The sequence below is a fragment of the Neolamprologus brichardi genome, chromosome 4 (assembly GCF_056152115.1).
Source record: "Neolamprologus brichardi isolate AB-2024 chromosome 4, ASM5615211v1, whole genome shotgun sequence".
NCBI lineage: Eukaryota > Metazoa > Chordata > Actinopteri > Cichliformes > Cichlidae > Neolamprologus > Neolamprologus brichardi.
This window is the reverse complement of record NC_142107.1, coordinates 21,094,610-21,117,214: the sequence shown is the minus strand read 5'-3', so window position 1 is coordinate 21,117,214 and position 22,605 is coordinate 21,094,610. Positions and strand designations below refer to the sequence as shown.

Sequence of the window (22,605 nt, the reverse complement as noted above, 5' to 3'; positions counted from 1 at the left end):
ACTGTACTACTTTAAAAACCTCAAACACTCCCATTTCTCTCTGTGTTTCATCTCTCCATGCTTTCAATTTCCAACTGTAACCTGCCTCTCCAGATGTGCCGAACTCTCCCGAGAACGTCAAGTGCGCATCAGTTGGCGAGGACTCTGCCATCATCACATGGGACCCTCCCGCCTTTGACGGTGGAGTTGCCGTTAAAGGTACCCCTGAAACACGCAGCGTCTAATGTTCACATCTGATGTCTTCCTCCCAGGAGAAAAGAGGAGTTTAAATTCCATTTTGTTTATTACATTGCAATATTTTTTTCGAACTGACGTGGATGTTTTTAACGACTTCACCGTATGTTGATCCTGCTTCCTCGAGGGTACCTGATGGAGAGGAAGAAGATAGGCTCGCCCAGATGGACGAAGCTCAACTTTGATGTTTACGAGTCCACCACATACGAGGCTAAGAAGATGATTGAAGGTGTACTCTACGAGATGAGAGTGTTTGCAGTCAATGGCATTGGCATCTCTCAGCCCAGTGCAAGCTCAAAGCCCTTCATGCCCATTGGTGCGTTGCCATTTGTCATTAGCAGAATGGTTAATTAACAGAGGCTTTTCACACAATGCTCATTTTGAAGCAGCTTAACCTACCTTCCCATCCCATTATACCCCGTATTAACGTATTAATTAGCTCTTGTCTCTCTCAGCCCCCACCAGTGAGCCCACTCGTCTCACAGTAGATGATGTGACAGACTCTACCTGTGCACTCAAGTGGCGTCCTCCAGAGAGAATCGGAGCAGGTGGCATCGATGGCTACATCATTGAATACTGCAAAGAAGGAAGTAAGAATAACCAAAATGGATATTACTTTATACTAAGGCTTTATTTTGGATTTGTAAGCTATAACTAACGACATTAGATAAATGTCAGAACTTTACAAATTGGTGATATTAAAGGTAATTGTGGGTTAATATATATTTATGCACCTTTGAGTTAGCTAGCAAGAGGAATTCATACTTACACCTGCTATTCTGAGTGTATGAATAGTGTATGTAATCGGAAGGTTGCCGGTTCGAGCCCCGGCTTGGACAGTCTCGGTCGTTGTGTCCTTGGGCAAGATACTTCACCCGTTGCCTACTGGTGGTGGTCAGAGGGCCCGGTGGCGCCAGTGTCCGGCAGCCTCGCCTCTGTCAGTGCGCCCCAGGGTGGCTGTGGCTACAATGTAGCTGCCATCACCAGTGTGTGACTGGGTGGATGACTGGTTGTGTAAAGTGCTTTGGGGTCCTTAGGGACTAGTAAAAGCGCTATACAAATACAGGCCATTTACCATTTATGACTGTTTTCCGGCTCTCAATCAAGGCTGCATGACATGCTCTACACGTGTGAAACACTTGTCACGCTCAGTGGTCTATGCAACAGAAAGGAAGGGGCCTCTAAACAATTTTAAGCAGGTTAGATAATCATTACAATCTAAATGCTAACAGTGATATTTGCATCTGTTGTGTTTTGTGTATATACATGAATTATGTATAGCCAGAGGCATGACAGGCAGAAGATAGTGGGATGATCACAGTCAAACATTAGAAATGTTATTTCCTGAAACTGGAAAGTTTAACATGTTGGATTTAACACAACATTACCCGGTTGAAATTCATTTCCTTTACAAGTCAACTCATAGTGTACATAATGTACTACATGGCACTGGGATTCTGCTGTAGAGAAATGGAGGCTACAAGCCTGACTCCTTGCTGCTTTTGCTAGCTGTCTGCTGAGCTTTATCGTCACTCTTGGCTAGCTTTATGTTAGCATGCTGTTTGAGTAGATGCTTGCAAAGAGCCAAAGTTTTGGAGTATAATATAGTTGTTTATGTCCTGGAGTTTCTTTTGTCCGATGGAAAAAATAATAATATCCACATCACTGCTCCTCAAAAGCTCTAAACCGCTCCAGCATTTTTCTCTTGTCATGCACGGGAAAAAAATCAGCTGAACGCAGCACAAGTGTAGGAAGAAGTCTAAGGAGCTTGGAAAGAAAAGCATTGGGACTTCTTTAAGTTGCTTGAAGACGTTTCACCTCTCATCTGAGAAGCTTCTTCAGTTTGTACTGCATTACTGAAAAATGTAATGTGATTACAGTAACACTGAACACTGGAATTTAGACACATTAGAAATCAGTCATGCAAATGAGGTTCTTCAAATCCTGGTAACCCAAAAATTATTCATACAAAGAGAACGACTGATCATTTGCTAAACCTCTCTGCCTAAAAGTTATTTTATTATAGGAACTGTAATGGTCATGGTTAAAGTAATATGACAAATCCTTCTTAAAACAAACAAACAAAAAAACATGAGCAAAGGCAAAAGAAATCATGTGTCTGGCGTAATGTGAGAGGTACTTTTGGATGCTCCCTTATTTCCCAAAGCTTTGCCACAGCACACACATCCACATGTTTGATTTGGCACAGATTTTGCACCAGATGCCCTTCCTAATGCAACCTTCTCATTTATCCAGGCTGTAGAAAAACACTAGCTTGTGACCCCCTCAGAAAAGGCCACCTGAGGCTGGATTAATGTGCGCTATAGAAAACTGTCCAACTTTCTGCCTACTGTAATAGCAATCATCATTCAGCTATTTACAAACTGTATGTGAGCTTTTAAGATTAGTAGGTATAAGATGTGCCAATGTGCCTGTGTGTGTGTTTTAGTGTTATTTGTATATCTGCCTGTTCACTGGTAAGCAATATTTATACGTGATTAATTTCTCAGCATTAGTCTCAAAGTTACACACTAATCCTGTTTTTCTGATCTGTTTCTTCACTATTCCTACTATTGCTTTTAGGTGACCAGTGGGTGCGGGCTAATGAGGAACCGGTGGAAAATATCCATTACAGGGTGAAGGGACTCCCAGTGGGGGAGAAAATGCTATTCAGAGTGATCGCAGTCAACATTGCCGGCCACAGTCCTCCTGCCGTTCTCTCCCAAGCCGTCACTATCCGAGAGATCGTGGGTCAGAAACAAGCTTTAATCAAACACAGCATTTAATGAACACATTTGTTTAACAGCACTAGAAATATTTAGTGTATTCAGGGATAGACATCATGTTCAGCAACCATTTAGGATCAATTCAAGGGGAAAAAATAATTTAGCTATTATAAATTTACTGCAAATATCAGAGATTTTTAACTAATAAGAGTCATTAATTTCTACTGTAACCACGCAAAGGAACATACACAAATCCTAAAAGCTCGACATGTTTTACATTTTACATATCTATACGCCCCCACACCACCCACTCTTTCACAAAGTTAACTTTTGCTTCTCTGTGTCCACCAACCAGAAAATCCAAAGATACGCCTGCCTCGCCGTCTGAGAACCAAATTCATCACACAGGTGGGCGAGAAGGTGAACTTGGTCATCCCCTTCCAGGTGAGTCTGGTTTTAGCATTTACACTTCATTTGCAATATCAGGAAAAAAAGAGTGGACAATACAAGGTTATGTGGTTTTTGTTTGTTTGTTTGTTTACTTTGTTTATTGTTTAACTGCATAAAATGTAAATGAACAAGGTGCAGTCACAGGCAGTAAACAACTGTAAACAGACCAGTCTCACGCCTCATGTAAATACCACATATTTCCTCTTCAAAATACAAAAACAAACAAACAAAAAACAGAAATGTAAACAATCATAGTAAATATTAAGAATATACAAATATTAGAACAGTGGTTCTCAAACTGTGGAGTGGGTTCTCTGGGTGGTTCCAGCATTTTGAGTTTTTGGAAATATGAATTTTTTTGTATGTTTTTATTTCTGTTTATTATTTAGGTTTTGATTCTAGTTCTAGTTTGTTTTTATGGTCCCCTCAGTGCTTCCTCTGTCTCATTCTGCGTCTTCTCCCATCTGTTACCTTCACTCGTGTCTCTGTGTTTTCTTTGTTGCAATTATTGTTACTCATTTGGTATTTTTTCGTCTCTTTGGTCTTACATTTAGTTTTACTAAGAACCTTCTGTCTCATTGTATAGATTTGGTTCAGTTGTGTCTTGTTACCCTCCTGTTTCCACTTTTCCCCTCTTGTGTAGAAGTAGTCGTGTCCTTCGCCTCAGTCTTTGTTTATCTTCCCTTGTGCTCTCTTTGTTCTTTCCCTTAAAGTTTATGGATTCGTTTAAGTTTTATGTGTGCAATTTTCTGTGCTTTTGGATTTCTTTGTCAAATACATAAGTATAAATAAAAGGCTTGCTTTTGTTACCTTCTGCCTGCTTATTGGAGTCCTACATTTGGCATGTGCTCAGAGTCACCAAAGGTGAGGGACAGATGACCATGAAAAAATATGGAGTGAAAGCAAATACGGCTTGTTTTCTCATAAAGTTTAATGATTGGTTTTTGGTTTTGAATCAGAGTAAGTTGGGGGATATATGAGTAGACAGTGAGGGTTGAGGAGAATGAGATTATGTTAAAGGAATAACAGCCAAAATACAGCTCAAGGCTAAAATTCTGGTCAGATGCCTTAAAGTTTTTTGAGGTATTTTTTGAGTTCATTTAATAGAAAAAAAGGATATTGTACTCATAAATATACATTCATTAATGTGATGTATAATTATGCCTTTCAACAAATTGATGCAATCTAATAAACTTATATATAATAAACTTAAATAATCCATTAAAAATACAAAGGAGCAGGCACTGCTTTGTGAAAGCTATCACGTTGCCCTGCCATCTTGACTATAGCACCTGAGATGGACGCTGCTGTTCTGCTTAATTGTGTTTTATATGTGTGGCTTGAGACCAGCTGCATATGTGGTACATCAAAGGCGGTGGAGAAGAGAACTCATAGGTGTTCTTTTGCTGTCAGGGCAACTTTTATTCACGCCAGACTCAAGATATGAAGGATCGTACCTACAGTATGTTTTATCACATAAGTCGGGGTTCTCATCACCAAAGATGCAAAACGTGAAGGAACGAGACAACACAATCAGCATCTGGTTAAAATATCATGCTTTTTCTCGTCACCTCAAACCTCATCTCCCAAACTGAAGTCAGGGTTTGTGCAAAACCATCTTATTTATTCCAAATATGTTTGCAATTACTTATCGTCATTAAATGTGACCCTCCTGTTTCCGGACGGCTGATAATGACGTGTCTAAACAACAACAACAACAACAGGTGGTTATAAGCTAACATCATGCAAGTGTTCTAGAATTCACACTTTCCCTCTTATAATCAGTCTTAGTCCCCACTAAGTCCAACAATTGTAGATCCACTTTAAAGAAATTTTTACTAACACACTAACAGCAGCTAACAGTGGCAAAAACAGCAGCACTTACCAAAAGAAAAGTTCAGGATTTCCTAAACAACTCCCCCCAGTATCGCTGTCATCACACAGAAGTGAGCTTCACTTCAGGAGGAGTTTTAAAGCCTCCAGAATAATAATAATGGATTGGATTTATATAGCGCTTTTCAAGGCACCCAAAGCGCTTTACAATGCCATTATTCATTCACTCTCACATTCACACACTGGTGGAGGCAGCTACAGTTGTAGCCACAGCTGCTCTGGGGCAGACTGACAGAAGCGAGGCTGCCATATCGCGCCATTGGCCCCTCTGGCCAACACCAGGGTAAAGTGTCTTGCCCAAGGACACAAGGACCAGGACAGAGAGCCCGGGGATCGAACCGGCGACCTTCCGGTTACAGACACGCTTCCCAACCCCCCGAGCCACGGTCGCCCTTTACCCCTCAAACACTAACAATTTTTGAGGGGTAAAAACTCTACTGAAGCCTAGTGGTGATAGTTTATACACTTTAACTTTGAACAAAGTGTCAGTACCCCATGTCTAATATTTAATTAAAGGAGACTAAAGGCAGAATATCCACATGACACATAAAAATATTTTTTATCTAGCTTTGGTAAAGTGGTCAGAGAGTAGATTAAAGAACTGTTTTGCACCCATTGCAAATCAGTCTTTCACATCACACATACCTCCACTCGACTGCCTATGGAATATTTATAGAATCTAAAAATACAGAAGGAGTCAAAATCAGTCATGAGCTTTGAAATATGAGCTGTGAGCAAAACCGTGAGGTTGGACAGAAAACATAATGACTAACTGTTGAAAATGATTTAAAAAGACATACATTCAAATCTTTACTTGTTGCTATTCTAAATGTATTTCCACTAGAAAATGCAATTTCACCTAAAGATGGCAGAAAAACACGATTAGCTAGTCAAGCAATCCCCAGCCAAAAGTTATTGGTTCACATTTCTGGTGTTTGGGCCCATCTGTAAATACCACATTACCTTAACTTTAAACTTGCTTTTTTCAGTTATCTTTAACAAATGGCTATATCATGCACCGGGGCATCTAAAGATCTAAAAATGGGGTAACATTTGTATCAAAGCCTACCCAAGCTCAATCCCACTGCACATTGTAGATATTTTAAGTGAATCCTTGAGTGGTCATTTGAAGAAAAAACAGCCAAGCCCTTATTTCCCCATGGCTGCTACTTGAAAACATATCGTCCTCTTCTGGAATCTAAATCCGATGTGCTAATGTTGGTAGTAACAGGGGAACAAGAGTTCTAAAGACACAGGGAGCGTTACAGCTTTTGACAGCAACTTGCAAATTATGGCAGTGGTGAAAAAGAATCTAACCATAAGCTGTAAAGGGTAAACCATTGTTCTAAATAAAAATAGACAAGAAGAAAGCGAGCCATAGCTCGGTCTCCTTTTGAAGAAGCAGATGAAAAGCCTGCTCTGAGACAGAGAACGTGGCTACATAGTGTTCTCCTGGGAAAAAAGAGCACCGACTGTTCTGTCATCTCATCCACGAGCTGGACTGAGTGTGTTCCCGCGGCTGTTTTTACACTGATGTAATATCAGGCCATAACTAAAGTTATCGGTGACATGTTTAATAAAATATTTTATGTGCAAAAGTTTACATTTTGGTTTTTTTTTTAAATATTCTATAAGATCAATTTACTAGTAAGGACATTTTTAGTGAGTAATCAAGTGAGTTGTTTCATTTTCAACAGATTAACCAAAGCATTAGTTTAGGTGGGCCCCCAGATCGAGGTCAGATGAAATAATGGCATATCAGCTGAAGACTACTGAGTTAGTTATTCTGATACGCTGCCAGTGAAAAGCTTGGACACCTTCTCATTTAATGTGTTTTTTCTTTTACTACTTTTTACATTGTAGGTATGAAATGAAAACATCAAATGTATGAAGCAAGATATATGGAATTATGCACCAAAGAAAAACATGAGTTTCAGTTTCAGTTTTCAGTTTTATTTATCATATGCAAGTTAGCACAGGGTCAACATTGCAATGAAATGTGTTTGATGAGCAGCAGTCACTCAGATATATGTATCTATAAATATAAATATATGTATACTAGTGATTAAATAAGAAAATCTTGAAAAGAAATATGACGGGAGGGCAGATGGGATATTGCACAGGAATGAGCAGCAGAAAATTACAGTATTGCACTTTTAAATATAAATATCAATAACAATGAAGTGAAGTGACCAGTGCAGATTTAAACAGAGTACTTGTGAAGCTGCAGGGTAGCTTCTGAGTGCTGTGTTGTGTGTGTTTAAGTGTTGTGGTTGAGGTGTCGTACGGCTTGGTGGTAAAAACTGTTTTTAAGTCTTGTAGTCCGAGCAGACAGACTCCTGTAACGTCTGCCAGATGGTAACAAGGAGAACAGCTGATGTGCTGGGTGGCTGTGGTCCTTGAATGATAAATAACTCTAAATATGTTTTATATTTTCGATTCCTGAAAGTAGCCACCCCTTTGCTTTGTTGACAGCGCTGCAAACCCTTGGCCTCTCAGTGACCTTCATGATGTAGTCACCTGAAATGGTTTTCACTTCACAGATGAGCCTCGTCAGGGTTTATTTGTGGAATTTGTTGTTTTCTTAATGGGGTTGGGATCATCAGTTGTGTTGTTTTCTGCCTCTGTAAAGCACTTTGTGATTTTATCTTGAAAGGTGCTATATAAATAAAATGTTATTTATTTATTTATTTATTATTTGTGCATAAGTCAGGTTGGTACACAGCTGATAGCTCTATTTAACAAGTGTTAGAATCCATATTATGGCAAGAACCAATCAGCTAAGTAAAGAGAAATGACAGTCCATCATTGCTTTAAGAACTGAAGGTCAGTCTGTCTGGGAAATTTGACTTTGAATGTGTCCCCAAGTGCAGTCACAGAAACCACCAAGAGCTACGACGAAACTGGCGTACATGAGGACAACCCCAAGAAAGGAAGACCAAAAGTCACCTCTGCTGCTGAGGATAAATTCAGCCGAGTCATCAGCCTCAGAAATCGCAAGTTAACAGCACCTCAGATTACAGACCAGATAAATGCCACACAGAGTTCCAGCAGCAGACACATCTCTACGTCAGCTGTTCAGCGGAGACTGCGAATCAGGCCTTTATGGTCAAATAGCTGCTAAGAAACACTACTAAGGAAAAGCAACAACCCAAAGAAGATTTGTTTGGACCAAGAAACACAAGGAATTGCCATTAGACCAGTGGAAATCTGTGCTGGGAGGAGGTGTGATGGTGTGGGGGTGCTTTGCTGGTGACTCTGTTGGGGAATTATTCAAAATTGAATCCACACTGAACCAGCTTGGTCACCACAGCATCCTGCAGCGACATGCCATCCCATCCGGTTTGCGTTTCGTTGGACCATCATTTATTTTTCAGCAGAACTATGCCTCCAAACACACCTCCAGGCTGTGTAAGGGCTATTTGACCAAGAAGAAGAGTGATGGAGTGCTGCGCCAGATGGCCTGGACTCCTTGGTCACCTAAACCCAGTCGAGATGGCTTGGGATGAGATATCAGATGTACGGCAAGAGCAAAGAGCAGGTTCAAATCAGGATCAGAATATTTATATTACAGAGATGCTGAGCACTTGTTGGCCCTTTTGCCTTCACTCTGCAGCCCATCTGATATTGTTGCGATTCTTTGCCAACAAATCTTTGTTCAGATTTACTTCAGTGGCATATCTCTATCTTTGGGCAGGCTGTGTATCTCTGTATCTGCAAGCTGCTTTGTAACCCACCTCTACCCCAGCTACCCACATAGCAAGCAGGTCTGGCCCGGATCTGGTATCAAGCCGGTACTGCTGGCTGACTTCTGGCATGGTAAAACGTATGACATCAAGATATGGGCCAGGTATGGCATAGATGGCACTCTCTATGTGATGGCATGCCATATCTGGCTCGATTGTGGTTTGGTTTATGTGGCCCAGGCCCATAGAAAACTGGTCTGGCCTGGATCTGGTATCAAGCTGGCACTTCTGACTGACTGGTGTCATGGCAGGGTGTATGTCAACAAGATGTGGGCCAGGTCTGGCAATGATGGCAATATTTATGTTCCTATTTTCCTATTTTAGTTAGAACAGCAGTCCCCAACATTTTTTGCACCACGGACCGGTTTATGCCCGACAATATTTTCATGGACCGGCCTTTAAGGTGTCGCGGATGAATACAACAAAATAAAACTAGTACCGGTACCAAAAAAAAGAAGATTTATTCATAACACACGTGAAAAGACCCAGGAAAACAGAGTTAACGATAAAAACGATAACAAAATAACGCTGAAAATTGATAAAAACCCTAAAAACCATACATTTCACACCTGAGCCTCTACTCTCGCGGCCCGGTACCAAACAACGGACTGGTACCGGTCCGAGGCCCGGGGGTTGGGGACCGCTGAGTTAGAAGACCCAAATGCCATGTTGCAACACTGGTATAGTAGCCAACATTTCAAATGCAGGTTTTGACAGGTTTGCGAGTGTACACTCATGTTTACTACAGGGTGGCTGTGGCTCAGGAGGCAGAGCAGTTCACCTATTGATCACAAGGTTAGTGGTTCGATCCCTGGCTCTTCCAGTCTGCATGTCAAGTGTGAATATGTATAAATGTAGTTAGGAAGCACTCAGTTTAGAGAAAGTGAGTGTGGCGTGTTTGAGTAAACAAGTGCTATAAGAATCAGTCCATTCACTGTCTGAACAGGGTTTTGTCATGTTACTTTGCACTATTGTGCATGTTGTTATTACATGGCTTGATTAAGGTACACATTAGGCTGACATCTGGAGCTGAAACTGTTCTGGCCCAGCAAAAGGCCAGTTGTGGACACATTGCTGGCCATGCGTGGGCCACATCTGGCAAACCTGATCTGGGCCACCAAAGGGCCGTCATTCTTTGCGGTATGTGGGCCATGTGTAAGCACATTGTGTGGGCCAGATCTGGGCCATACCGATTTTGCTATGTGGGTAACATCAGGTTTGTTGACAGTGATGATTCCTCTGTTCTGTGCTGAAGTCTTCCTGCTTCTTTTGCTGCCTCAGTATTTAAAATAAATGCTTAGCGGGGCAGAATGGTCTCATGGGACAATAGAGACATACTGTCTGACATGATGGAAATTATGATCTTCTTTTGCTATAAGGGTTGTGCCCAATTTTGAAAAGACTGTATCCCTTGACATATTTGGAATCATTTCCTTTCCTTTCCTTTAATTACAGGGAAAGCCTCGTCCTGTTGTGACCTGGTATAAAGACGGTGTTCCCATGGAGGACCGCACAGTGGGAACTCGTACCAGTGAAGTTGACACCATCCTCTTTATTCGCTCTGCCGAGAGGGTCCACTCTGGAAAGTACACACTGTCTGTTCAGATTGAAAACATGTCAGACAGCGCTGACATACACATCCAGGTTGTAGGTCAGTCCCTTCACCATGGCAACACCTTCTAAGCTTCACCTAAAGAATGTAAACTCGCACCTCATGTTCTCTCATTAAGATCAGAACATTGCACGTAATTCACAAAGTGCGTGATTAATAACCTTTTTGAAATGGGATGATGGTTCGAGCTTGAATCTGTGACATGTCAAGAGTCTTTTTTTGTCAAATTTGATGATAATTCCTTATTTCATACTCTGAAGGATCTGTGACTCAAAGTAGTAAATCATCAAAGTGCTCAGTCCTCTCTCTCTCACTCTCTTATAATCCTGGCTCCTGCCTCTGTGGCCGCCAGCTCATTCCCCAGCTTACTGCTCGTCTCCGCGGGTCAGGGTTCTGGGTGGATTATTTGGTGGGGCTCTGCTGAGATTATTTGCTTATAGACTTGGATTAGGTTTGGATTTTGAGGGCTATTCTGTCACTTCCTCTGCTGAGAAGGTTGAGCTAATAATGAGAGGCTCTGATCCCCCCCTCCTCAGTTGGTCTGTCACTGTACTCGTTTAGCAGGAGACAGTACAGGAGGGATTAAAGGGGGAAAACAGAAGCAGTGCTCACAGTTTGTACTGTACTCCGAAAGAAAAGAGTGTTCACAGCAAGATTAATGAGACACACACTACTATGTTGCACTGTTTTCTTTACTGCACTGTGTTTGGTGAAGGCCACAGAGAAGGATCAGTGATAAATACACTGCATTTCTCTGCTTTATTATCAAGGCATACTGCTTCTTTGTTACGTCTATGCCAACAGTTTTTCTAGTTATGTATGCAGCTATCACCGCCTTCCCTTGATCCTATTGTCTTTTGCTCTGCTAATCTGTCAATCTTTCTAATCTGTCTAATCTGTCAAATCTCTACGGCTGCAAGTGTTGATTTCTTTCTCTCACTGGGACTTCCCTGCTCCATATCTGTTTGTACATTTCTCCCTCTCTCAGCCTCCAAAAGCCTTGCCAACATCTATGTCTAGGCAAAGAAGAGAGTTATCTCAGCCAGCTATGCATGCGTGGAACATTTTTTCACCACCCTTGAGCTGTGCAGTTTAATGAACCTGTCTTGTTCATAGTTTCACACAAAATCCTCCACCTGTATCTCGACTCTGCCACTTCTCACAATCCCACCAGAAAAGCCGGGTCCTCCCATCGCCGTGCGTGTCACAGATATCTGGGGCTTCAATGCTGCGCTGGAGTGGAAGCCGCCTAAAGATGACGGCAACTGCGAGATTATTGGCTACACCATTCAGAAAGCTGACAAGAAGACTAAGGTATGCATGACAGAGTTTACAGGTGGTACTGAGAGGGTTTGTCAAGCAAGGTAATTCGCTAATAATAGTGCTGGAGGCATGCAACTCTGGAGCAACAGTGTCTTTTAAATTATGCATCCAAGTACAAGTTGAACCAAATTCTTCTGTGTTTTGTTTTTAATGTCACTGGGATTAGATTTAATTGTTTTGGCCTGACATTTTCTATATTGTGGTTTGCTAAATGTTAAACAGCCAGGCACGCGCCATGAAGATCAGTCCTCCTTTGGGATGTTGCTTTTGTTGACATTAGCTGCTGCAGAATACATTTGGAACGATCACACACTGTCTCATGTGTGTCTGATCATCAGAAAAGAAACAGAATGTAAAAAACCCCAGAAAATGCAAGCGTAAACTTTCTGTAACTACAGAAACAAAAACTGCACCTGATTTAAACTTGACCCATTTCGCCCATCAGGGTCGCCTCCTTGTGCACTTCTGGATCACTTCCAGAGCTCACTTTTCAACTCCTATGTTGAACTAACCCAAGTTTTATGTTGAAAAAAGCATCAATTTAATATATATATATATATATATATATATATATATATATATATATATTAGGGGTGCAACGATACTCGTATCGATATCGAACCGTTCGATACAGTGCTTTCGGTTCGGTACACATATGTATCGAACGATACAACATTTTTAATTTATTTTATCAACTTTCCTTCTGACGGTGCTGTCTGTGTTGAGCGCTCAGTGGATCTGCACTCGACAGTGCAGCCTAGGCGGAGTAGTCGAACACAGATTCACTGAGCGCAGGGCAAGCTAGCTAGACAGAAGTTAAGCTTGTTGCAACATGGCAAATTGAACCTCCCCCACCCTCATTCAGATCTGGCGTCTGGAACTATTTTGGTCTTCATGTGACGTATGACCCTGAAGGTAAGGGTGTCATGGACTAAAGTAAAACAGTATGTCAGATGTGCCACGCAATGCTCAATTACATGAGTGGGAACTAGTGTGTTAGCGCAGTTAGCTCGTTAATGTGTTGACGCTGTCCAGCCCCACACACGGGGCAATCCGCGGTAGCTCGTTAACGGAGATTTGCCGTGTTGTGGCGTTAACCTTATTTCAGATTAAGGCTGACAGCACTAGTGGGAACACAACGAATATGACTGCACATTTACCCGATAGCATCCTAGTGCAAAGACAAGTGGAAGCAGACAAAAACAACAAGCACGCATACAAACTTTACCCGAGTCATTTAGACAGCCGTTAGCACATGATTCTCCTTATGGGGACCTGATATGTTTAATATGCTGCTGAGAATATAGCCCAGAAGAAGCGTATAGTATAGCTTTTATTTTGGAAAGAGACATTTCTCTGTAATAAACTCTCTTTTCCAAAGATGAGTGATTCCTCAATCAGATACAGGGCTCGCAAAATCGCTAGCCCGACGTCCCGGGGCTAGCGATTTTTCCAGTCGGGCTGCCCTGCTCTGCTCGTCGGCCTATCGTAATAAGGAAAAATATATGTCAATGCTTTTGCATTCTTTCGGAAATGTAGCTGGGTAATTATGTCATTGGCATCGGTGAGCTACTGTCAATATGTGACATATTGAAATCGCGTTTGAATTTGCGCTTGTTTTTTGCTTTCACTTTGCAATCGCGCGAACTGTGTATAGAGAGCGATAGCACTGATTGGTGAGTGATGATAATTTGCGCACCAATTCCTCTGACATCGTCTTATCAATCGTTAGCTTACTATGCAAACATGACAAGTGAAATCTCCTGCAGCTTAAACATGTGAGAGGTTGATCGCGCAGAGAATCGCTGAGCTTATGTGAGTGCGTGTGTAAAAGCAGCAGGATGTATATTTTAGTTCTGCTGAGCCAAATAAGACAGGTCAGGGTGAAGAAGTGACAGCCAAAGAAAAGCTTACCACAAAACGGAAAAGTTATGACAAATCAGACTATAAGGCAAAAAGAAAGTGCAGCTTTATGGTTTCATGGACAAAAGAATTTCTGTGGCTGCAATATGATGAGCTAAATAACCAGGGCTGCACATAAGTGGTCCGCAGGTGCGCATTCGCTGTCAAAATAAAAAACGCGCACAAGATAAGAAGTTGCAACGCGTGTTTGCGTACATAAGATTTTCAGGAGGAGGACAGACATTTGTTTAGAACTCTTAAAGATGTCGAAGAAGCTCCTTTAAGCAATTACTTTGGTGTTCCTCCACCTCCAAAGAAATGTCAGAAGGAGTCCGAACCACAAAAGAAGCACGTATTCTCGGAAAAGTGGTTGCAGGAGGTGAGCTGGCTTTAAACAAATGATGAACGCACAGAGATGTGGTGCAGAATGAGCCGTGAAAATTTAATAAATGACAAATTAATAAAAAGGCATCAACATTTTTTTGTGTATCGAAAAAATATCGATCCGTGACACCAAAGTACCGAACCGAACCGAACCATGAATTTTGTGTATCGTTGCACCCCTAATATATATATATATACAATTCTAAGTTTTTCAATCAGTTTGTCAATCAGCACATAATAAAGATCCTTGGAAGGTGTTAAAATTGGGTAAAATTACATATGAAATATTACACCGTGCCATTATTTATTTAATAAAAACTAAGTCAAAATACAGAAGCAGTGTGCAGAAAAAGTAAGTACACCCTTACTGTGTCGACAGAAAATAAAAGGGAAAGTGAAAGACAAGTGCATATAATCAAATGCATTTAATTAACTGATAGTCGATAAGTGAGAACACTCCTGTAAAAGCTAGTCTGGAGCGTTCAGGTGTGTAGATACATTGCCAAGATGCAAAGACATCAGCTATCGTGTTAAAGAAACAATATTTGCTGCCCATCAATCTGGGAAGGTGTTCTGAGGCTTTGAAGTGAGAAAGATTTTTCACAAGTGAAAAACATGTCATCTCCACACAGCATTCCCACTCTGGCTTCCTAGAAAATTTACTCCAAAGTCGGAATGTGCAATGCTCAGAGAATGTGCAAAAAACCCAACTTTAGCATGTTAAATGCTAAAGTAACGACAGTCCGATTAGAAAAAGATATGAGTGTCCCTTCTCTTTTAAAAAGAACATGGCAGCATGATTTAGCTTTGCAAAGTCACACCTGCAAAAATCACAAGACCTCTGTAACAATGTTCTTTAGGCAGAAAGACCAAAGCAGAGATCTTTGGCAAAAACTTCATAGCAACTGTCTGCACGGTGGTGGAGGTGTGATGATTTGAGCTTGTTTAGCAGCAGGTTTTGGGCACCTTGCAATCTTTGTATCTACTGTGAACTCCTCTACATGTCAAAGTATTCTAGAGTCACACGTGAGGCTTTCTGCTCTGTGAGCTAAAGCTTGGCCCAAACTGAGGTAAGCACACCAGAAAATCAGCCCAAACTCAGTCCAGACTTTAACCTGAATGAAATCCTCTTGTTGGACCTTAAAAGAGCTGTGCCCTCAAACATCAATGAACTGAAGCAATGTTGTAAAGAAGGGTGGGCTAAAATTCTTTCTTGTCAATGTGAAGGACTGACATAAAAAAAGACTCAAAAGTTACGTGACGTTATTGCTGCTAAAGGCACTTCTACTAAATCAAGGGGGTTTACTTAGTTTTTCACACATTGCTTTCCGTATTTTGTCTTTTTAATTGTTAAATAAATAAAGAGATTATTATTATTATTATTAGATTGTTATTATTAGTCCTTTATTTATCCAGGTAAACAAATCTCATTGAGATTAAAAATCTCATTTCCAAGAGAGACCTGGCATACTATCTAAGGCAATACTAGCTAAGGCAGCGGTCCCCAACCTTTTTTGCGCCACGGACCAGTTTATGCCCGACAATATTTTCACAGACCAGCCTTTAAAGTGTCGCGGATAAATACAACAAAATAAAACTAGTACTGGTACCGAAAAAAAGAAGATTTATTCATAACACACGTGAAAAGACCCAGGAAAACTGAGTTAACGATAAAAACGATAACAAAATAACGCTGAAAACCGATAAAAACCCTAAAAACCATACATTTCACACCTGAGCCTCAACTCTCGCAGCCCGATACCAAACGACTCACGGACTGGTACCGGTCCGAGGCCTGGGGGTTGGGGACCACTGAGCTAAGGAATAAAGACTTAATACGGGTGTACGTTCTTTTCAACCATGACTGCATCTTTCTAAAGTTCAAACACAGATCTAAAGACAGTCGCATACAGTCAGCTATAAACTATAGCGCCGAATTAACAAGATCATTTGTACGGAAAGTGTGCACAGGTTGTGTGCCAACATGTTTGCTCTATCAGCTTAAAAGGTGATGGATATTTGCTCTGTCTTATCTTTTTCTTTGGATAAAAAAAGATCAGAGTTGGTGTATTTGTACTCATTGATTGTTGGTGGTGGGAAATAAAAATTGTCTCATCAACCATCCCTGAGTGATTAAAGCAGCTCTGAAGTCCTGATTTCATTTCAGTGTTTCATGACTCACATAAGTGTTTCTTTTGGAGTAGGGAGATCCAGTTTTACTCATGCTAACTAAACTATTGCTCTATTTTTACAACCATGCTGCTAGCAGTGGCTGCAAAGCCGTCGTACGCTACCATGGTCGTTACGTTGAATGAATCGACGGGAAGGCGGCCTAGAAGAACACAGATGTTGGGCACTGGAGATTCTTCAGCATATAGAGCTCCACCTCAGCTATAAGCCTCTTTGAACCTCTCCTTCTCTCTCACACATCAGGAGTGGTTCACGGTCTACGAGCACAACCGCAGGCCCAGCTGCACTGTGTCTGACCTGGTCATGGGGAACGAGTATTCCTTTCGAGTGTTCAGCGAAAACATCTGTGGCCTCAGCGATGAGCCTGGCATCAGCAAGAACACCGCTGTCATTACCAAAACAGGTAATGAAATCCCCGCAGAGCTCTGCTCTCTGTAACACGATAGTATTGCTTTTGATGCTGAGCAACATCTAACGCATGCTGAGCGGTAGACCACATTGTATTCAATTGAAAGATAAAGTGAGCATTGTGGTTTGTAAAGGGTACAGTAGTGAAAAACAGAAGCTACGCTAAATAAAACGCAGCCTCGTATTATTTTCGCTGTAGAACACAGCAACGACATTAGAACTACCTATGATTAATTATCGGCTGTGATTAATTGCTTGAACATGGTTTAAAGCGAAATTAATTCACACTGATTACGCTTTACAGAAATATTCTTTGACAGAGTGTTAAATACCATTTAATATTGGCCGCATGTTATGAAAGCAACCAGGCTGGGAAATTAACACCTGCCACCAGCCAAATGCTGCTACTGTTTTTGTGTTGTTGCATTTGCTTACTCTCCCAGAAAACTTGGCAGCCCACCAGCCAATCTCTTTTGTGTTCCAAGCATCAGTCTGGCCTATAAAATCTGGAGGGTTGTTGATCGCGGTGCCCACCTGACCTGAGCATAAAACGAAAAAATCAGCTTCCTGCCTCGATAACTTAAAAGCCAGTTGAGAACAGTTGCTTGTGTGAGAGGATGCGGCGTGGATATTACATTCCCAAAATAGTGGACAGTGACAACTGAAGGTTAATAATTATGCATTTTAGTCTATGTGTTACACATTTCCTGGACAGAATCGACTTTTACAGCATGCTACAAACTAGCTTGGCGTCTTTTAAACTGAGACATGCCCCACCGAAATGAAAACATCTTTCATCCACTACACCATAGGTGTCAAACTCTGACCCGCCTAATTACATTTGGCCCACGAAGCCATACCAAATTACTATTAGAGCTGGCCTACTAGTATTATACAGCTAATATATATATTGTTTAGTATTAAGCTTTGCTTGTTCCATATTCAGTTTTTCAGCAAAACCTGTTTGAGTCCATAAGAAAAGATTAATTCTTATATCTGGATGAATAAATATATTTCAATAAATATTAATGTTAGCCCGCGACTTTGTTCCAGTTTTGAATTTTGGCCCACTGTGTATTTGAGTTTGACACCCCTGCACTACACTATGTAAGCCTTTGCAGCTACATGGCCTTCATCTGTCTTTTCATCATATTCTTCAGGAAAATTCTCAGAATTATTTGAATTTCCTCTTAACCCATCAATGGGTAAATTTGTTGAATATCCATTATTGATACAAGGAAGCAAATTCGGTCTTATTTCAGTCGCACATTCATCATAGGAAGAGCTGGAAAGCACAGGACAAAAACCTTTGGGGAGTCAGCGTTAGTGTTTATGCTCCAGTCTGCTGGAGGACGTGTTGAAATCTTTAATCATAAACTTGAAGCTTACCTCTTTAGCCTGCCTTTTGATTTATTTATGGATATATGTACTTTATTTTCATCTATGTTGACTTTGATTATGTTTCATTATATCTGTGTTGGCTTCATAGCAGCCACTGTTATTATTACACATCAAGCAGTGTGAGTGTGTGTGTGTCTCAACGTCTTCACTCCATGTCCAGGTTTGGGTTACAACCCTTCACCCTACAAAGAGATAGACGTGAGCCGCTGTCCTAAATTCACAGCTCCCCTGGTGGACAGAAGTGTCATTGCAGGATACAGTGCCGCCATCTCATGTGCCGTTCGTGGCAACCCCAAGGTATCCGAACTTTACTTTTTACAGGTGTGTGTCAGTGATGTCGTTTTTTGGGAATTTGATTGGAGTTCATTTACAACCCAAGGTGTTTATCCTTCTGCTCTTAATTATTTGTCTTTTTATATTTTTAAGATATAAAATAATTTTTAAAAAATCGGTTTAAAAATTGGTCTATAAACCAAGGAACAAGGTATTTAGACACCAATCAGTATGTGAATTTTGATGGTAGTTTGTGTGCAGCTCACAGATTCAAACATATCTAGAAAACCTAAAGATAAAATATAGAGAAGTGTGCTTCCTAGTTTATGCGTGAAGAGTGAAATAAATGTGAAATAAAGTGAGCACAGTCATGGCTGTCAATAAAGCAGTGCTGAATGCACAAAAGGTAACCCCCAGCTGTTTGTTGCAAATGACTACACTACACACTACAGCTCCATCGTGTGTGGACTTTACCTGGATTGGCCTGTGATAGCTGCACTGCATGGGTTTGCCACAGATTTCCTGCTTTGTGTTTTTCACAGGTTTTGAGTGTCAAGCAGTGAGTGTGTGAACAGTCAGAGAGGATTTTGATGCCTTTGCTGCAGGAATGTATTTTTATGTAGGAAGCTAGAACAAGAGGTGGAGCAGCTCGATCTTTTAGCGCGTGTATTTTTTTTAATCACACAAAATCGACAAAGATTTGTCAAGGCGAAACGTTGACCTAATTTCACCTCCTACCCTCCTCCCTCTGCTCTCTCCTACCCTTCTGACATCCCTCGCTGTGTTACCCCCCCCACACTCACACTCACACACCCTTCCCCTCTCCTTTCCTGCATCCCACCAATTTTGCTTGCTCCTCCAACATCCTACTGTGCCTCAGCCAAAGATCATTTGGATGAAGAACAGAATGATCATCGGTGAGGACCCCAAGTTTCTGATGCAAAACAACCAGGGAGTGTTGACTCTGAACATCCGCAAGCCGAGCCTGTTCGATGGGGGCAGATACTCCTGCAGGGCCGTCAACGACCTCGGGGAAGACGAGGTGGAGTGCACTCTGGAGGTTCGAGGTATGTCGATGCGGTTTTCGCTTCCCACAACAACGTAGTTTCAAAGCTAAAGCACGACCTGAAGTCAGGGCAAGTCTCTCCCTGGCAGGCTTCAATAAAGCTCACCATGACAAATCTCCATCCCCTCAACCCCTTTCGCCTGAGCTGTTGTTCCTTTTCCTGTGCTAAATATAAATCACCTTATTGTATTTGTCAGAGAAAGTTTCGGAGCCACAGATGACTTTAAACAGGATGATCTGCTGGCCCCTCGTGCTGATTTAAATTTCTCTTTTTCTCCACAGTTTTACAAGAGAAAGGGGAGGAGGCGAAGAAATGAGCGGCACTGCGAAACAGCAGAGGATACAGTTGAACAGGAATAGTAATGGATTATGTATAACGGGATAGTCATGAATAAATATGATTAAAATAGATCACTTGTGAGGCTCTAAAGCCACCCCGTGCACCCCCCCACCCCCCTAAACGCATATGCTTGCCTTTCACCGCTGCTATGATGAATGCCGTATCAGTAATATGCCATAAATTCTTTCAGCACGCTGCCACCTTGTCACTCCCTGACTGAGAGAACCCACAGTGTAGAGTAGTAGAGCTGCCCTGCTGTGACCACACACACAGATGGATCCTTCTTATCTGTGAAGTGGACCTGTCACTGAACACACTTATAAAACAGCCTTTCATCCATTACGGCTCCCTGTGTTGTCTGTTTTGTGTCCTGGACGTTTTTATAGGTTGGTATGAATTTATGATTGGGATGCAGCTGCAGCACCGAAAGCACCGCAGTGTGACTGACCGGCTGTACGCACGCCCCTGTTTCCTCGCTGTGGTGTGTGAGCAGGGGCCTGCAATGGTTCAACGGAGGGATCAATATGCAGTCAGGCATAGCCGACATCGTGGCGTAACCAGGATTAAAGAGGTTCTCATACACAGATATAGCCCTGCTGCTCCACCACACGCACACACAAAGTACCGGTGTTGACTCACAACGCGCTCTCTTGCAGTATTTACCCATTCCCTCATGCTCTCATACTACGCTCCTCATGGCATGACCTATACTGGTGGGCCTTTACAGAAACATGGTTTACACTCATGCACATGCGAACACAAACATACACACTCCAAATCAGGGTCTCATTAGCATCACACACTAGAGACTAATTAATGCACCCATCAACACTGCCCTAATTAGCTCTCCCACGTCATTACTGAGCAAACGAATTACCGCTAATTTACACACCCGCAAAACAAACACAGCACCGTCTCTGCTGGGAGAGTCCGCGGCGGCTCGCCTCGCACACCAAATTAAAGCCTCACCGATGTGCTGCAACTCCGACCCAAGTGTGCCTGCCCTCCCTCACACGCACACACACACACACACACCCTAACTTCACCTGACTGAAGGAAAAGCTCAAGTTGGAGAGTGAAAGTGTGAGGTGTGACATTTGTGAACTAGGGCAAATACATCACCCTCCCTTGGAGATGTGAAGGTGCTTTTTACTCTCGAGACCTGCCCCACCGCTGAGTACATCAGGTCCCGGTCTCTTGTCTCTCCAGCAGAGGGGGTAAGAGCACAGTGACAAAGAACACAACTGACCACCATTAGGGTCTGTGCTGTAATTGTGAGTGGCAGGTTATTAAGCATCATTACATTACTGATGCACCGCTTATCGAAACGCCGAACCTGGCTCCCAAACTGTGCCAATCTCCCCGTAAGTCTTGGCACTCATCCTGAAACACTTCCAAGTACAAGAAATTGAATTTCCTCCTTTACATCGCAGCATAAAGATGAGTTGAAATAGGATGAGGCCATATGTGGCCAGATAAAGCGGGGAAATCCTCCAGATACCTGAAAGTAGGCCATGATTGGTTACACAGTAGACCTGCAGTGCGGTACAAAGCTTATATTTTGAACCCTGTCGAGCAGTAAATGACTCTGCGAGTATGTGTGTGCGTGTGTGGATTATGTGTGGTGTTGATATAATCTTATTGTCAGTTAACCCGAGACACAGCGTGGTGTGTTACTCTGCTGATTGACACATTAAAGCGGCACTGAAGATACACCGCGTGCTACTTTGCATGGAAGTTTTGGGAAAAACAGATTCTTTGGGGAAAAAAAACCAGCATGTAACCTCGATACTCCACCTGAATCTCACCCTGTCTCAAAAGTGATGTTCTGTTGCTAAGCAATCAAACTAATTGTATCTACTGGCATCATCCACAAGCCTTAGGAAACTTTAAAAACATTAGAAGGTGCTGGTTTACAATGCCACGATCAGTGTTTATGTGTGTGTGCGCCTCTCGTCTTCTCACACAGTTCGGGAAGCTTTAAGTTGTAAGCAAGAACAAAAAAAATTACAGAGCATTTTGTTTCCCCTCATTCCCTGTGACACACCTTAAGGCTCTTTAAGTTTGCGATGTCTGGATGAATAATTAATGAGGAAGCATGGCAGCTCAGGAGTAAAGCACCAGCTTCTTCGTGCACACTGTATCTGCTCTTCTGTCTTTCCAATATTAGAACAGGCCTGCCTCAGACGACGACTAAACAAAGAAAAGTGACAAGACAAGTCTTACCACCAGGCAAAGGGAAAGGGTGGGAGAATCAGCAGGGTGCAAGCACTGTTGTGTCTGTGTGCGCGGGATGTGTGAGTGCTCGAGAAAGACGAGCGATACCAGAGAGACAGAAACAGACCTCCTGAAACAGTAGAACGGAGGGAACTATAATTATGCAAGTAATTATACATGAAATCACAGACTTGGATTGAGAGAGGGAGAGAGAAAGAGCACTGGAGGGAAAAAGCCTTGCAGTGAGTCTCATCCGTGTAATTGCAGTATAGGAACTAAATGAAACAGAAGGGGAACACACACATTATATTGGACCATCCACCTGTTTTCTCTCAATGTCACACCAGGTCCAGCCAGCTACTTTTAATCTACATCCAGGCTATTGCACAGTAATTCTGTAACATTTCACCACATGGACTTTATGTCTTCATCTTCTGGTT

The 22,605-nt window shown here is 42.0% G+C and overlaps 1 protein-coding gene across 1 annotated transcript in view; it reads left to right on the top strand.

The window, feature by feature from the left end:
• Positions 1-20,281, top strand: part of mybpc2a (myosin binding protein Ca) — a 54,948-nt gene extending 34,667 nt beyond the window's left edge. Inside the window, exons 18-28 of the mRNA XM_087840427.1 lie at positions 94-198; positions 362-550; positions 690-824; positions 2,818-2,985; positions 3,316-3,404; positions 10,505-10,700; positions 11,836-11,975; positions 16,704-16,863; positions 18,430-18,566; positions 19,423-19,609; positions 19,891-20,281. Coding sequence (XP_087696553.1) covers positions 94-198; positions 362-550; positions 690-824; positions 2,818-2,985; positions 3,316-3,404; positions 10,505-10,700; positions 11,836-11,975; positions 16,704-16,863; positions 18,430-18,566; positions 19,423-19,609; positions 19,891-19,925 — 1,541 coding nt within the window. The 3' untranslated portion in view covers positions 19,926-20,281. The remainder of the gene's footprint in view (positions 1-93; positions 199-361; positions 551-689; positions 825-2,817; positions 2,986-3,315; positions 3,405-10,504; positions 10,701-11,835; positions 11,976-16,703; positions 16,864-18,429; positions 18,567-19,422; positions 19,610-19,890) is intronic.
• Positions 20,282-22,605: the final 2,324 nt, after the last annotated feature.